This window comes from Bombus vancouverensis, chromosome 4, assembly GCF_051014615.1.
Source record: "Bombus vancouverensis nearcticus chromosome 4, iyBomVanc1_principal, whole genome shotgun sequence".
Lineage (NCBI taxonomy): Eukaryota > Metazoa > Arthropoda > Insecta > Hymenoptera > Apidae > Bombus > Bombus vancouverensis.
Window position 1 is genome coordinate 8,821,714 of NC_134914.1, and position 13,762 is coordinate 8,835,475.

Genomic DNA, 13,762 nt, shown 5'->3' on the forward strand with positions numbered 1-13,762 from the left:
GTCTCTCTAGTTCTTATGTTTACCCCTAGAGGGCTAATTAATTTTATGTACCCGTATTTTATACACATTATATTAAAACGACTTGTTTAAATCAATTTGTATAATATAAGTAATATCATATTTATTAGTGTTGATTTGTATCTGTATATTTTCTATTGTGTACTATCTTAAAATAATATCTTATATTTTTCGGATGTTTGTTTTTACGCGGGAATTGATATTCTTCCATTTCCTTTTTACATGCCTTCGGTTTCCCGCGTTTAAAGCTTTTTCCCGCGGGAAGTCTCGGAGTACGGCACTTATAGCGCGGCACATAGGTAATTGGAACGTGTTATTAAGGAAGTATATGTAATTAATTAGAACATTTAATTTGTAAATTGAAATAACATTAATGAATGTGTAATTTTATTCGAACTTTGGGAAAATTGTTCAGTGACTTTTTGGCTTTTCCAAAAAATTGTAGGTTAAAAAGCAATAGGAAACAGATATCAAACAGTTTATATTAGACACATTATTTCTACAGAAAGAATCAAATTTTTGTGTTCGAAAATTGTGTATGTTAATTTATTAATTGTGTAATTTAATTAATAAAAAAATGACAGGTGTTCAAATGACAATTCCATTCAAAATAACAAAGAAATGTTCATTTTATGGAACTAAAAATAATGTAATGAAAGAAGATTTTAGTAATGCAACTGCGAGAGATTCTTCTCATAAATATACACCATCTGTGAAGAAGATTATTACTTTAAGTAGTAGTGAATCAGACTCAGACTCAGATGTAGAAAATACCAAAGTCAGTGATAATGCTATAAGTGTAAAAACTCCTCAACGTATGCAGAATTCAACTGAATCTGATGGTATGTGTAATAAATGAATTTATACATTTTTAATGAATATATATTTTTGTATAGAATGATACAAATGGTTTTATATATCTTTTTTAGAAGATCATGGTTCTACACCTCCAAAACAGAGAAGGATAGATAAATCATTTCCATTAACATCTCCAACCACACCTTCTACTCTTTTTGATAAATTAAATTTGGAACCTTCTCCAACTAAGGAGGAAAAACTGGCTCCTAAAAGATTATTTGGAACAGAAAGATATCGCAATGCTCGTAAAGCTTTGCACAGCTCAGTACCTGATACCTTACCTGGTAGAGAAAATGAATTACAAGAGCTACAAGAATTCATGGAAGAGCATTTAAAAAATGAAACATCAGGATCCTTATATGTATCAGGACCACCTGGAACTGGAAAAACTGCATGTCTTTCAAAGCTTATATTAAAGACTGAGTTCAAATCAAAATTTAAAGTAATCTATGTTAATTGCACAACTATGAAATCTGCTGCTACAATTTATGAAAAAATTATACAGAAGTTAGGATTACCACCCATTTTAACTGAACGAAAATCTGGAAAATACAGTAAAGGAGTTATTGAAAAATATTTAGGCTCTAATCATAAAATGTTGCTATTAATTTTAGATGAAATAGATCAATTAGAAAGTAAAAAGCAATCTGTTTTATATTCTGTCTTTGAATGGCCATCAATACACAATTCGAAACTGATTTTAGTTGGAATTGCTAATGCTTTAGATTTAACAGATAGGATATTGCCTAGATTACAAGCTAGATGTGAATTGAAACCAAAGTTGATGCATTTTTCGCCATATACAAAACAAGAAATATGTAATATAATATCTGAAAGATTAAGTGAAGCAAATGTGTCTGACTTGTTTACTAAAACTGCAATACAAATGTTATCTGGAAAAGTTGCTGCCATTTCTGGTGATATTAGAAGAGCATTGGATATCAGTAGAAGAGTAATAGAACTTGCTGAATCTCATAAATTAGCACAAGTTTTACAACCTTCCAATAATAATGGTATGTGTTATAGAGCAAAATAAAAGTAAGAAAAAACATTGCTATTTTCTAAATAAAATAAATTCATTCTTTTTTACAGAAATAAATATACCTAAAAAGCAACAATCTGCAGTGGACCAGCCAGTGGATCTAAAAGAAGTCATCACTGTATTAAATGGTATTTATGGTGGATCTCAAAATATTGAAAAGGAGGAAAGTACATTTCCATTACAACAAAAATTACTATTGTGTTCTTTGTTACTTATCCTAAACAAAGGACGAAACAAAGATGTGACAGTTGGGAAAGTAAGTGTACAATAAAAAAACAACTGTTTAATAAAAAATTTCAATGTATATAAATATAGTTCTGTTTTAGTTACATGAAGTGTACAAAAAGGTTTGCAAGAAACGAAATATCCATGCTGTCGATGCTTCTGAATTTTATAGTCTATGTTCATTGATAGAAACTAGAGGTATTTTAAAGTTAACAAGAAAAAAAGCAGCTCGTTTGACAAAAATAAATTTGGAATGGGATCAAGAAGAGTTAGATGCAGCTTTGCAAGACAGGAATATGATGGCAGAAATCATTAACGATATAACTTGTTTATAGATGTTATTTAAAGAAATTTTCATAATTTATTAAATTTCATATCATTTTGTAAATATTAAAAAGTATATAGCATCTTTTTAATAATTTGAGAGAACCACTTTAGAATAAGCTGTATAAATTATTTCATGTTTTATATTATTTTTTTATATCACAATGAACGCATTTAATGTTTCATATATTGTATACAAGTTGATGTGAAAAGAGAAATTTATGTGATTTTTAGTGTGTACCGTAGCGGTATTTTTAAATTTTTGAAACCAAGCAATACATATTTTTGTTTCAAATTTTATTTCTTGAGCATTTTGTTATATTTGACTTTTAATAAATATAACATATTTTTAATTGTATTTATTATTATTTTGGCCCATTTGCATATAAGAAAAAGGTAAGTTAAGTTGGTTCATACATTATTTAAGGTAAAAATAAGTTAAAAGTTAACTATTTTTGTGGTTATTCCACACAAAGCTGCCATCTACTGGTAAATGGTGACATTTGTGAAATGCTTTTCGTTCATTACTGCGTCTCTTTTCACAGAGTTATAAGTTACAACTTTTGAATCATGTCTTCGGTACTTGTGCCTGAAATTCCTGCTCCTGGATTTTCTTTTGATCTTTGTCAAAGGTAATGGTAATTATTTTAAAATTAAAAACATCTTTATATGTATATCAGTACAAACAATCATAAAAGTGAAAAGTAATGTATCATGCTGCATAACCTATTACAAGTTAATATTGCTGTGTCATTTCGTAATATTATTGATTTTTCCTAATAAACTTTTCTTATGAATTTATAAAATACATAAAGAACTGTAGAATTTATTTCAGTGTATATTTTTTTCAGAAACAATTTTTTGGTAAAGAAAGGATTCCAAGCACCTAAAGCTGTTAAAACAGGAACAACAATTGCTGGTGTTGTTTATAAAGATGGAGTGGTTCTTGGTGGTGATACAAGATCAACAGAAAATACCATAGTTGCTGATAAAAATTGTAGTAAGATTCATTATCTTACTGAAAATATATAGTGAGTATTTAAAAAAAAATTAATTTCATTAGTAATTATTCAAAGCAATATAATATTAACTAATATTCTAATTTAAGAATAATTAATAGAATAATTTAATAATTATTTTTAAGTTGTTGTGGTGCTGGAACTGCTGCTGATACTGAAATGACAACTCAAATGATATCCAGTCAGTTGGAGTTACATCGTTTAAATACTAACCGCATAGTGCCAGTTTGTACTGCAAATGCTATGATTAAACAATTATTATTCCGTTATCAAGGAAATATTGGAGCAGCTTTAATATTAGGAGGCGTTGATTTGGATGGACCACACTTATATTGTATTCATCCTCATGGATCTTCAGATCGTCACATTTATACTAGTATGGGTACAGGATCATTAGCTGCAATGGCTGTATTTGAAAGTAGATGGAAACCTGATATGACGGTAAGAATTTAAATATTTTTACTTATTTTATTATATTTTGTACAATCACATATTTCATTTTTAAATTTTTGTAGGAAGAGCAGGCTAAAGAATTGGTTGCAGATGCCATTCGCGCTGGTATATTTAATGATCTAGCTTCTGGTTCTAACGTAGATTTATGTGTCATACGTAAAGGTTCTGTTGATTATTTACGCCCTTATGATGTTGCTAATGTTAAAGGACAGCGCAATATATCGTACCGATATAAACGTGGTACTACCGCTGTGCTTAACAAAACGGTTCATCCTATAATCATTGAAGGGGAAACTGTGCATAGGCTTAATACAGAGCCAATGGATACTTCATCATAAAATGTATCAAACAGTTTTACTTTACATTTGGATATATATGTGAATTTGTAATAAACAAAGCCTTAATCTCTCTTTCATAACGCTTAAATTTATAAAATTCAATATTCTTTCCAATTAATAAATTTAATTCCAAACATTAAAATATAAATATATAACATGATTTTATTTTATTTTAGTACTGTAATCACTATGGTACAAAATAGTATTATTAAAGCACAATGTTTTAAAAAAGTCCCGCCGATTGTTTTAGTCTTTGTCTTTTCCAAGCAGGAAGTTTTACAAATTCGTCTGGTTCCATTTTAAAAATCGCAATGAAATTATCGAAAGTAAGATGCATTTCTTTACGGACAACGTCAACACCGGATGGTAAATTTTCCGGATCACCTTTTAAGACAGAAAGAGGATACTTTACATAATTATCGAAGTCACTCAATGATCTCGATAACGTTTGTATTTTCGGTAGAAATTCTTTATCTTGCAGAAGTGTGCAAAATGTTTCAAACGATTTGTATTCTCTCAGTAAATTGTAATTCCAATTATCGAATAATCCAATGAACGTTGAAGGTTCCATACCTAAAAAGATGATAAAATTATTTTACTTCAAGGTCTTTTGGTATTTTTGTTTTTCGTAAATAAATAATTTACAATACCCTGTTTAATTATAGAAATCGTTGTGTTTCGATCTCGGCCAGCTGGGTGAGTGAATAAAAATATCATTGCATCATGTACACACTCCTTCAACGATTTAGGAATAGAAGACTTTCCAATCCAGATCCATATCACATTTCCTGCATCTAATAACCAAATAGCTTCTGGAAGGAGACTGTTTTGACCAAATCCAAGAACTTCTTCGCCAACAAACATTTCATTGTCCGTCAAGCATTGGTATAGATGTTTTTCAAGTTCTTCTCCGTCGTCAATAACTTCTGTGCCGTAAGTACCTTTACCTTAAAGATTAAATTTAAAGTTCACTGTTATAATCTAATGTTAAGTTCATATTATAATTCTTATTATCTTTCGTCAACCTCCGAGTTCTCTCCAAAAATCGTCATCTTCGTTATTTTCAGTTATCAGAGGTGCATTTCTGGGCGCAAGTCGTCTAGATGCTTGTCTAGCGTCACCAGTACTTCTTCCACCACACCATACTACAGGTGAATTAGAAAATAGAATAAAAACTCCACTAGAATCGAGGCTGCTGGATGATCTCAAAGGCCGTTCAACTGCTTTCGACGTGTATGGAGTAGATCCGAAAACTCTAACGAGATACTTTTCCGGAGCTACGAAACAAACATCTCATTAAGAATTTAATTAAATAAACATAATAAATAATTTATCTTACTGCTTACGAGAATCGCGATGCCTTCCAGCTAGTATTTTCAATTTTCCGTCGTAAATCTGCAACAAATGAGGTGGTTCTCTGCCTTGACATGCTTTTACTAACTGGCCAGAGGTATCTTCTGACAAATGACAAGCTGCTTCTAAAGCGGCTTCTCGATCCGCGTTTATAGAATGGACTCCTTCCCAACAATAAATCTGTGATGTCACGTTATTTCAAATTTAATAATAATTAGTAATAGTTATTGTTAATTTAACAATCGAAATTACATTTTCAACGTACGATTGTTCTACTCCTACGTCCTTGTCCATATTTGTAGCACATTACGTAACAAGCTTCTGCGTAGTATATTCCTTTGTCATCCACTTGAATCATTCCTTCTTTATGGGTTACTCTCCAAAGAGTTCTTTGACCGGATCCATCGTCAACTAGTTGGCACCCAGTAGCCATTTTAGGTCTTTCATTCATATAGTCAGGATCAAAATTCGGTGGTAGAGTAAGCGGTCTTGTCTTCGCCGGTTCCCACCCTCTAATAAGAGCCTTCATCTCCGTTGGTTCACAAGATTCCAGCGCTCTTTCCACTAATACACCATTACTATAATTTTTCTTTTTTACAAATCCTCGTGCGTTACGAATCGCTTCCAATTTTTCTCGGGCGTTCACATTACGCCCGACCCAAGCCCAAACACCAGCCTCACCACGATCGATTAGGTAAACGGCTTCGGATGTGAGATCAGCTCGGAGAATCGGTCCAGATTTCAGTTCAGCGACCTTATATTTACCGGATTGTTCGTTACATCTATACAGTTTGACTGGGCTTGGCATATTGACTCGGTAAAGGCGATCCGGCTTGACCACTCTTGTGGAAGGATTTAAAATACTGGCGAACAGTTGTCTATCTCCCTCCGGTAGTGTCTGTTCGTAACCATCATCGATGATGATGATACGACCATTGTTATTTTCTTTTCTCACTTCCAAGATACTGGCAGCGTGTCGTTTGTGCAATGGATCTGCTGACGATCCCAACCAAAGGAATACGATAGCCCTATGTACCATTATATTATTATTAATATATTATAACAGAATGATTAACGATTATTCAATTCAATTTCCTACGCACTGCGATAGAACGTCCACAAGAATAACGTCCCGTGAACTGAAATGATCCCAATGAACTTTTTCAAGTTCCGTCAAGACAGGGATCGCTACGCCAGTTACTCTGTGCAATTTGCATGACGGTGTTTCAAAGTGGAAATTTTCAATAACAAGATGCTGGCGGAAATAGGCTAAAAATCTAGGACTTTCTCGTCCTTGGGCCTCCCTTGATAGAATCGTGGCAGATATTTGTGAATCTAATTCGGCCGCTCGAAGGGCTGCTGCCCCAGAGATTGTTGAATCGCAAGCAGATCCAATCCAGAAATGAATTACACGAACTATCGCAGTCGACTTTATCTCCTTAACCTGTTTAAACGATATAAAGAATATAGTTTACGCATATAATTAAACTGTGGGTGTTTATATAAATTCAAATTTTTATAAACATAACTAAAAAAGGATATCTTTTAATTTTCCATAAATGCATTCGAAGTCTACATATGGTTGATCAAAAATCATAGTGGTGTAAGTGAAGACTTATTTTAACATTCAAAAGTACATAATATTTCTTTAATTCCATAGTTAATTAAGTTACAACTTTATTCTTTAAAGGAGAAAGAATTACCGGCATTCCAGGGTAAGGTAGTGGACCGTCTTTCGGTGACACCGCGTAGATAATGTATGCCAACTCCGAGAGGAAATGTCCCATATTACTTCCTGTAACGGCTGTAACTCGTAAACCCTGTTGCACGAACATTAAAGGAAAATTTAGTGCTTCACACTTTCACTCTTTGTATTTCTTAAACTCTCGAAAAGCAGCGTAGCTAACTAAAACTATGCGATACATCTAAACTACGTGCATATATCGTAATATAACGGGGAGTATAAATTATGTTGCATTTTTATTTTGTTACGGTACCTCGATTTTCCAAATGCGAAATGTACTGCTGTTCCTCGGAACATTCTTAAAGATTTCACCGTTAGAATCATCGGAACGGCAGGTTCTGTCGTCCTGAGACACATAATTGATATTTGACTTTTAGGAAACTGTACTCTTTTTTAAGTAGGTAAATTTTGTATAAATAACTTTTATCATATGACAAAGCAATCTTTTGTTATTTGAAAAAATTTTGCAAATGAATCTTGTTTTATACGTGCAAAATAGTCCGGTAATAACGTTATCGCGAACTTTAATTTCAAGGATTTTATAATGGGTAATGATATCGAATTGATGTGGTCATTGGTCATATACGCGTTATCGAGCAAAAATAAGAAACAAGCGATATGGAAAATGAATCCGCGAAATTACAATTTTAGTCATTTTCGCGGTAAAATTATATTGACCTTCGTTTCTCCTGGTAGTCTGAAACATACAATAGCTCACGAATTCTCACTTGTGGGAATTCTTTTTGGATATATTATGTGCGTTATACGAAACATTATGGGATTTTATTAGCACTGCAACGAGACACAACTATCGTGATTATATTGATAAAATTTGAAACGAATCTGAAGATGTATATAGAAGTTGCAAGATATTTATAATACATATAATATATTCATTAAAAATTCTCATGAATGTTTCACTTTCGTGAGACATTATATTCTGTTTTCTTTTATACTTTTCATAGTCCAGGTTAGTGTAATAATAATACCGGCCCGTATATTCTCCTCACGCTTTCCTTCACTCAATCGAGATCGTTATTTTTACTGTATCTTTAATTACACACCGGCTCTTCGATCTTTCCCAATAGTTCTGACATTTGCCACTGTTTCTTCGTTTTCAAACACGATTTTATTTTTCGCGCTCTTATCGATCACTGACCGTCCGATCCTTTATGAATTACTTGTCTATTTGAAATTGATCGAGCACCTGTTTGATCGTTTCGGATCTCGAACTCGGAATCACGACACGAGTGTGCGCGCCTGTATTTCGCAACGGAGAAACGCGATCAGTGCTCGCACTGAACGGTTGCTGGCAGAAAACTGGGGTATGAGAACTCACGGTAGTGAAGTCCTCGGAAGGACTTAATCGCAGGTGATCCGTAATCGAGCGTATGTATGTTTGTGCACGCAACTATTATATGTAAGTCTGTTTCTCTCTATGTTTATGTTTGCGGTCATAATTGAACGGCCTAAAGAAATATAGCTGGCGAAATAATCATTATTTTTATCAAAAATTAATTGCCGTGTACTTTTCACGGCGGATGGTGTTTCTACTGGAGCAGAATGTAAGCAAGAATAAGTGTTACAGAGAAGCGGATGTATATTGTTTCTGTATCCACAGAAATAACTTCCAATTAGACGCGGTGGCACAGTTTGAATGCGGGGAATATTCATATTTGATACTTAATTGGTAACGAAGAATAGATAATTTTGGACCTTCCTGAAAAAAGGATCGCGTTATTTCGATAATCCCTTAAATTGCGAAGTTATTGTCACTGGACTAAGCTAAATCCATAGACATTCGTTTCGACACGAATAACTTTTTATGACTGATTTGTTAATCATTTCTATGCTTTCCACAGATATCTATCGTGCGTTGTCCTGGTTTTGCTACAATATATGTATTTCAATAGCGATGAGGTAACACGCTGCTACCTCCGGGTGTGCGCCGATTGCCGTTAATGCTCTAACTTGTACATAGGTGTAGGTGATACAAAGTGCAACGTTCGCACGTATACAGCCACGCTATTGTCTTTGCAGATAATGCAGATGCATCTCCACGTTCATTCATGTCCACGCCCGCACACACGTACGTTACGAACGGTACGTGTGTACACTGTACACGTGTTATTCGAGCGTCGTCCGCGACGATCATTTGCGGCAGGAAGTGGTGACTGCACTTGCCGCACGCCCACCAACCTGTACATAGCCGAATCTCTCGCGAACGATCGTTTCGCGAGGAAGTAAAAATTGTTGTTGTACAAGTTGACGCTGTTTTACCAGATTTATAGTGCGGGAAAAACTCTTTTCCTTTAGCAGTAATACGGTATGTAATGATATTTCTGCTGCTACTTTCTAAAATTATAAAATATTACTTTGTGTAAAAGAATTGGCAGAAATACAAAATCAAAAAACAGATAATAAGATACAACACAATTTGTTGCTGTTCAAATTGGCGCTGTTTTGCCAAATTTATCGCGCAGAAAAAGTTCTTTCCTTCGTTCCCTTTCTTTTTTTCTTTAGCAATAATACGGTATGTAATAATATTTTGCTGCTAATTTATGGAATTATAAAACATTATTTCACATGAAAGAATTGAAAAAACGCAAGACTAAAAAATATAATAAAACACGATAAAATTATGTATTTATTTATGAATGTTTAACTTTGTTCTTTTCCTTATCCCGGTTAGTTTTGCGTCTTTGGTTTCACATAGTTACGCTCCTCTGCAGACTCACCCGTCTAGAGAAATCCATCGTTCTTTCTTCTCCGTTTTTCCGTCACGTCATTTAAAGGAATGTATACGAACGAATTCGCGGCGATATGCACGAAGGAGCAGAAGAAGAGGCGTTTGCTGCGAGGTAACACCGTCTAACTGTACGTGAACACAACTGATACCATGCGTTCCTGGCTAAAAAGAAACCGTAGCGGTGCAGACTCGTCCGGAAGTCAGCCCGGAACCCCGACCGGCCAGCCGTGACCAACGGGTACTTGTTGGATATACGTTTCAACGATGCGGGCATCGCCTCTACGCCATACACATCTCGCTTCAGCGCACCTGTTCTGTACCTTTCTAACGTCATTCTGACATGTTGAAGGTCCTCTATCGTGCTCTTCTTTTTCCTCTTGGTTATCTTCGTTCGAATAACGGAGACAACGTAACGATCGTGATTATCTTGTATCGTTTCATGGAAGATGAAGAGGGTAATTGTTACACTCTTTTATTTATTACAGAGAATTAAATTAAAAAAAAAAAAGACGAATATTTCTTTTAACAATGAATGAAATAATATAATAGTACAGACTATAATACACACAAATTTGAAAAAGCATAGATTAATTATATATTTAAAAAATGTAATATACGTACAGTTCCACTTATAATGCGATCGTGTTTCAGAAAAATTATTGCAACTCAATGGTCTTCCTAAAAATTACTTGGATACACTAAGTGTATTCAATACTATTGTAATATAATATAATTGTAATACGTAATATACATGTTGAAGTCGTGTGAATTTGAAAGCTGCTCATTTATTATGTTACTGAAGGGTGTTGTTTTTCCATGCGCGTCCAGAGATGGAATCGGCACCTGTCAGTCGATTTTAACGGATACGAGAAATTTTTGAAGTCTTTTTATATGATAATTATAATATAGCAATTTTATATGACGCGGTAAGAAGCCGATGGATTGGAGAAATGACGAATCTGACCATTCAAGCGGTTTGTGACTGTTTTGTCGCAGGTTGTGAACCTTTCGGTTTCATCAATATTAAATCGCGTCTTTTCTTTTGTGAGTAGTTGAAAATTTTGCATGGGACGAGAGAAATCTTTTGTCCAAGACTATGAGCGATATATGTTTGTCAGTGGCATTAGGATGTAATGTCTGTTCTCAAGGAGTACAGGTTTACACAATTTGTTCAATGTTGAAAAATTTCTTTATTTTCGACGTAGTATAAGTTATTACTTTTTTATGGAAATTCAAAATTTTCCAATAGGCGAATTTTGGCAATTGTAAAGAGTCAAGAAGCTTTACATCGGCACTTGAACGTTTGGAACTGGAGGCGGAAATTGAATCCAGAAATGATACGATACCGCTTCGTCGAACAAGCGATGTGCAAACTGAACCACCCGATGATATTGACCAAGAATTGTTTGGTTTAAATGCTAAAGATATGTTGCCCTATAAGAAATCTGTTCAACATTCTGATATTTTGAATTTTCAAGTATGATTTATAAATTTTGATATATAACACCAAAAAATATATCATTTATAAAATTGTGTATTTTAGGGTGTCATGCATTCACCAGAAGATATTGCTCGTTACTGGAAAAAAGACTCGCGAATGTGGCTTTGGAAATCTGTAAAGCTCATGCGAAGAAGAAACAAATTAAAATCATCTAACATATGTTCAGTAAATAAAGAAAACGAAGAAGAGCAATAATCTGAATATCATCTATAATTTTAGATGTAAAGCGCTTTGCATTTATAATGCTGTTTTATCGTTGATGCCGCTATTTAAATCAATTATACTTTTTGATAAGTGTATGTATCATTGAAGAATAACTTTGTAAATAAAATACTTTAGTTTTCATACTATATAATTTATGTCACTTTTTGATTCTATTATAGCAATTTATATGTAATAAAAAAAATATAACAATTTAAGTATTTTACTCATATCATAATAATAGATAAGTTTATGCTATCTTTTAAAAACGTAATCATGGTTTTTTCGAAATATGTACAGAATGTATGCAAATACATAGATCTATTAAACGAATTCCAATCGTTTTAACCGCAAGTTTCTACAGAATCCAATTCTTGTTTGTCTTTGAGTGTCTCACCCATTTCAAAGCGTACAAAGTCTAAGATTTCAGTCTGCTCACTTTGCAATAACTGCTGTATAGATACAGCAGGATTAAATAAAAATTCTTGATACAGCATAGCAGGTTCGTCATCTACATTATCAAGGGGCTGATCTACCTTTGCATCGCCAATTTTAGTTGGGTTCATGCCTAATATTGAAACAAATATTACTACAAACCTATACTTATATATAAAGAAATAATATAGTAGATTAACTAAAAGATAAATATAAGTACCAATAATATGCTGACAAAGTTGTGTTCCCAAAATTTCTTTCTCTTTATCAGATTGTAAAACCACGAATGCTCCATATCGTCCAAATAATGAAGATACTGGATTTACAGGAGTAGGATGTATGCAACCATATAGATATACACTTGGTTGTACACTCATACATAATGCACGCCTTATATTAATGTTTTCTCCTACACGTCCAATAGTTAAAGCAGAATGATCACTTAAACTTTTACCATCATCTGCATATAATTTATTTATTGCTTCTGCACATAACACAGTTTTCTTAATTAATGAATCCTGTTCAATTGTCATTCCATGTTTTAATACAGCAGCAAGTACGATCTCTGTTAGGTCATAAAACTTCTTATTTCTTGCAACAAAATCTGTTTCACAATTAATTTCTACAAGAGCTCCATGATTATTATTAATGATCATTGCTATTAATCCTTGAGGAGTTTCCCTGGATTTTAATTTTATTGCTTGAGACCAGCCTTGAGCCTGAGCCTGTTCTCTTAACCATTGTTCAGCCTACAATATTTTAAAAAGTAATGATGTTCTTACATAGCTTAATGCTTGACTTACTTTTACTATGTCATTGTCGCTTAGCTCTAAGGCTTTTTTACAGTTTACAAATGTATATCCAGTTTTCTTGCGTAATTTGCTTAACAATGTCTTCTTTGATGTGTAGCAAGGTACATAATTTGTATGTATTGAACGAAAAAATTGACGTAGAATCATCTGAAACATGTCACTTATGTTATTTCACATAAAAAAAGATTGAAAAAATATTACATTAATGAGACTTAACCTAAAAATATTTCAACTGTATTTTGAATCATATTCTACTTTAATATAATGACAATTGTAATCAAATGACCTTAAAATAATATTTTCATTCGAAATTTTTTATAAATTCTATACAAGTCGATCAATTTCGTTGCCTAGAAACTACAGTCAATTGCAGCCATAAGAGTTGTTCTATTCGTAACTTAATGACATTAAATATACAGAAAGAGATTTTTAACGCATTATACCGTAAAGTATTATACAGTGATATTATTCTTTGAATTTCTAATTTCGAGAAAATATTATGTTGCAATATACTTACCGTGGACACAGCTTAAAGATAAAAATATAGTCTAGCTACTAAAACTGAGTCCGAAAGTGGCGCCGTCTGTGCCGATGCAAAATTCAATCGCAAGGTAGCAATAGACATCAATTTTCTGAATTATATTTCATTATGTAATTTCTAATTTCGTTTTATTAAAATTTCAAGATATA

The 13,762-nt window shown here is 33.1% G+C and overlaps 4 protein-coding genes across 11 annotated transcripts; 2 read left to right on the plus strand and 2 right to left on the minus strand.

Annotated features, from left to right (window-relative positions):
- The first annotated feature begins 44 nt into the window (after nt 1-44).
- On the plus strand, nt 45-3,099 carry Cdc6 (Cell division cycle 6). Of its 5 annotated transcripts, none has more exons than XM_076617673.1 (5): nt 45-317; nt 603-860; nt 948-1,889; nt 1,969-2,174; nt 2,245-3,099. In XM_076617673.1, exons 1-5 carry the CDS (start codon nt 194-196, stop codon nt 2,476-2,478), a joined length of 1,764 nt encoding a protein of 587 aa, XP_076473788.1. In that variant the 5' UTR covers nt 45-193; the 3' UTR covers nt 2,479-3,099. The 5 variants fall into 5 exon arrangements, with proteins under 5 accessions (XP_076473788.1, XP_076473789.1, XP_076473790.1 ...); XM_076617674.1 differs by having other exon boundaries at nt 951-1,889; XM_076617675.1 differs by having other exon boundaries at nt 2,234-2,455.
- Prosbeta2 (Proteasome beta2 subunit) lies at nt 2,956-4,357 on the plus strand. Its single transcript, XM_033334066.2, has 4 exons — nt 2,956-3,099; nt 3,319-3,498; nt 3,612-3,927; nt 4,002-4,357. Exons 1-4 carry the CDS (start codon nt 3,038-3,040, stop codon nt 4,275-4,277), a joined length of 834 nt encoding a protein of 277 aa, XP_033189957.1. The 5' UTR covers nt 2,956-3,037; the 3' UTR covers nt 4,278-4,357.
- Nucleotides 4,358-4,421: 64 nt separating this feature from the next.
- Nucleotides 4,422-10,460, minus strand: qua (villin like protein quail). 3 transcript variants are annotated; one of them, XM_033334043.2, is made up of 9 exons: nt 10,113-10,460; nt 7,628-7,720; nt 7,334-7,450; nt 6,734-7,074; nt 5,896-6,658; nt 5,624-5,810; nt 5,303-5,554; nt 4,928-5,224; nt 4,422-4,850 (listed from the first exon to the last, which is right to left on the minus strand). In XM_033334043.2, exons 1-9 carry the CDS (start codon nt 10,128-10,130, stop codon nt 4,501-4,503), a joined length of 2,418 nt encoding a protein of 805 aa, XP_033189934.1. In that variant the 5' UTR covers nt 10,131-10,460; the 3' UTR covers nt 4,422-4,500. The 3 variants fall into 3 exon arrangements, with proteins under 3 accessions (XP_033189934.1, XP_076473787.1, XP_033189933.1); XM_076617672.1 differs by lacking the exon at nt 10,113-10,460 and adding an exon at nt 8,714-8,797; XM_033334042.2 differs by lacking the exon at nt 10,113-10,460 and adding an exon at nt 8,439-8,523.
- An 829-nt stretch (nt 10,461-11,289) lies between these two features.
- On the minus strand, nt 11,290-13,746 carry mEFTs (elongation factor Ts, mitochondrial). Of its 2 annotated transcripts, none has more exons than XM_033334061.2 (4): nt 13,590-13,746; nt 13,064-13,219; nt 12,481-13,009; nt 11,290-12,393 (listed from the first exon to the last, which is right to left on the minus strand). In XM_033334061.2, the coding sequence occupies exons 2-4, from the start codon at nt 13,217-13,219 to the stop codon at nt 12,170-12,172; spliced, it is 909 nt and encodes a 302-aa protein (XP_033189952.1). In that variant the 5' UTR covers nt 13,590-13,746; the 3' UTR covers nt 11,290-12,169. The 2 variants fall into 2 exon arrangements, with proteins under 2 accessions (XP_033189952.1, XP_033189953.1); XM_033334062.2 differs by lacking the exon at nt 13,590-13,746 and adding an exon at nt 13,359-13,479.
- Nucleotides 13,747-13,762: the final 16 nt, after the last annotated feature.

What these genes read in the sequence shown, in the direction of transcription:
- Cdc6 (XM_076617673.1), top strand. Translation starts at nt 194, where the DNA reads ATGTTTGTTTTTACGCGGGAATTGATATTCTTCCATTTCCTTTTTACA. An exon ending in ACTTATAGCGCGGCACATAG is followed by an intron (nt 318 to 602) that starts GTAATTGGAACG and finishes AAAAAATGACAG; the next exon opens with GTGTTCAAATGACAATTCCA. An exon ending in AAGATGTGACAGTTGGGAAA is followed by an intron (nt 2,175 to 2,244) that starts GTAAGTGTACAA and finishes GTTCTGTTTTAG; the next exon opens with TTACATGAAGTGTACAAAAA.
- mEFTs (XM_033334061.2), bottom strand. Translation starts at nt 13,219, where the DNA reads ATGATTCTACGTCAATTTTTTCGTTCAATACATACAAATTATGTACCT. An exon ending in GCGACAATGACATAGTAAAA is followed by an intron (nt 13,010 to 13,063) that starts GTAAGTCAAGCA and finishes AAAATATTGTAG; the next exon opens with GCTGAACAATGGTTAAGAGA. An exon ending in ACTTTGTCAGCATATTATTG is followed by an intron (nt 12,394 to 12,480) that starts GTACTTATATTT and finishes TTTCAATATTAG; the next exon opens with GCATGAACCCAACTAAAATT.
- qua (XM_033334042.2), bottom strand. Translation starts at nt 8,471, where the DNA reads ATGTCAGAACTATTGGGAAAGATCGAAGAGCCG. An exon ending in TGGGAAAGATCGAAGAGCCG is followed by an intron (nt 7,721 to 8,438) that starts GTGTGTAATTAA and finishes TATGTGTCTCAG; the next exon opens with GACGACAGAACCTGCCGTTC. An exon ending in TTTTTGGAGAGAACTCGGAG is followed by an intron (nt 5,225 to 5,302) that starts GTTGACGAAAGA and finishes TTAATCTTTAAG; the next exon opens with GTAAAGGTACTTACGGCACA.
- Prosbeta2 (XM_033334066.2), top strand. Translation starts at nt 3,038, where the DNA reads ATGTCTTCGGTACTTGTGCCTGAAATTCCTGCTCCTGGATTTTCTTTT. An exon ending in TATCTTACTGAAAATATATA is followed by an intron (nt 3,499 to 3,611) that starts GTGAGTATTTAA and finishes ATTATTTTTAAG; the next exon opens with TTGTTGTGGTGCTGGAACTG. An exon ending in GATGGAAACCTGATATGACG is followed by an intron (nt 3,928 to 4,001) that starts GTAAGAATTTAA and finishes AAATTTTTGTAG; the next exon opens with GAAGAGCAGGCTAAAGAATT.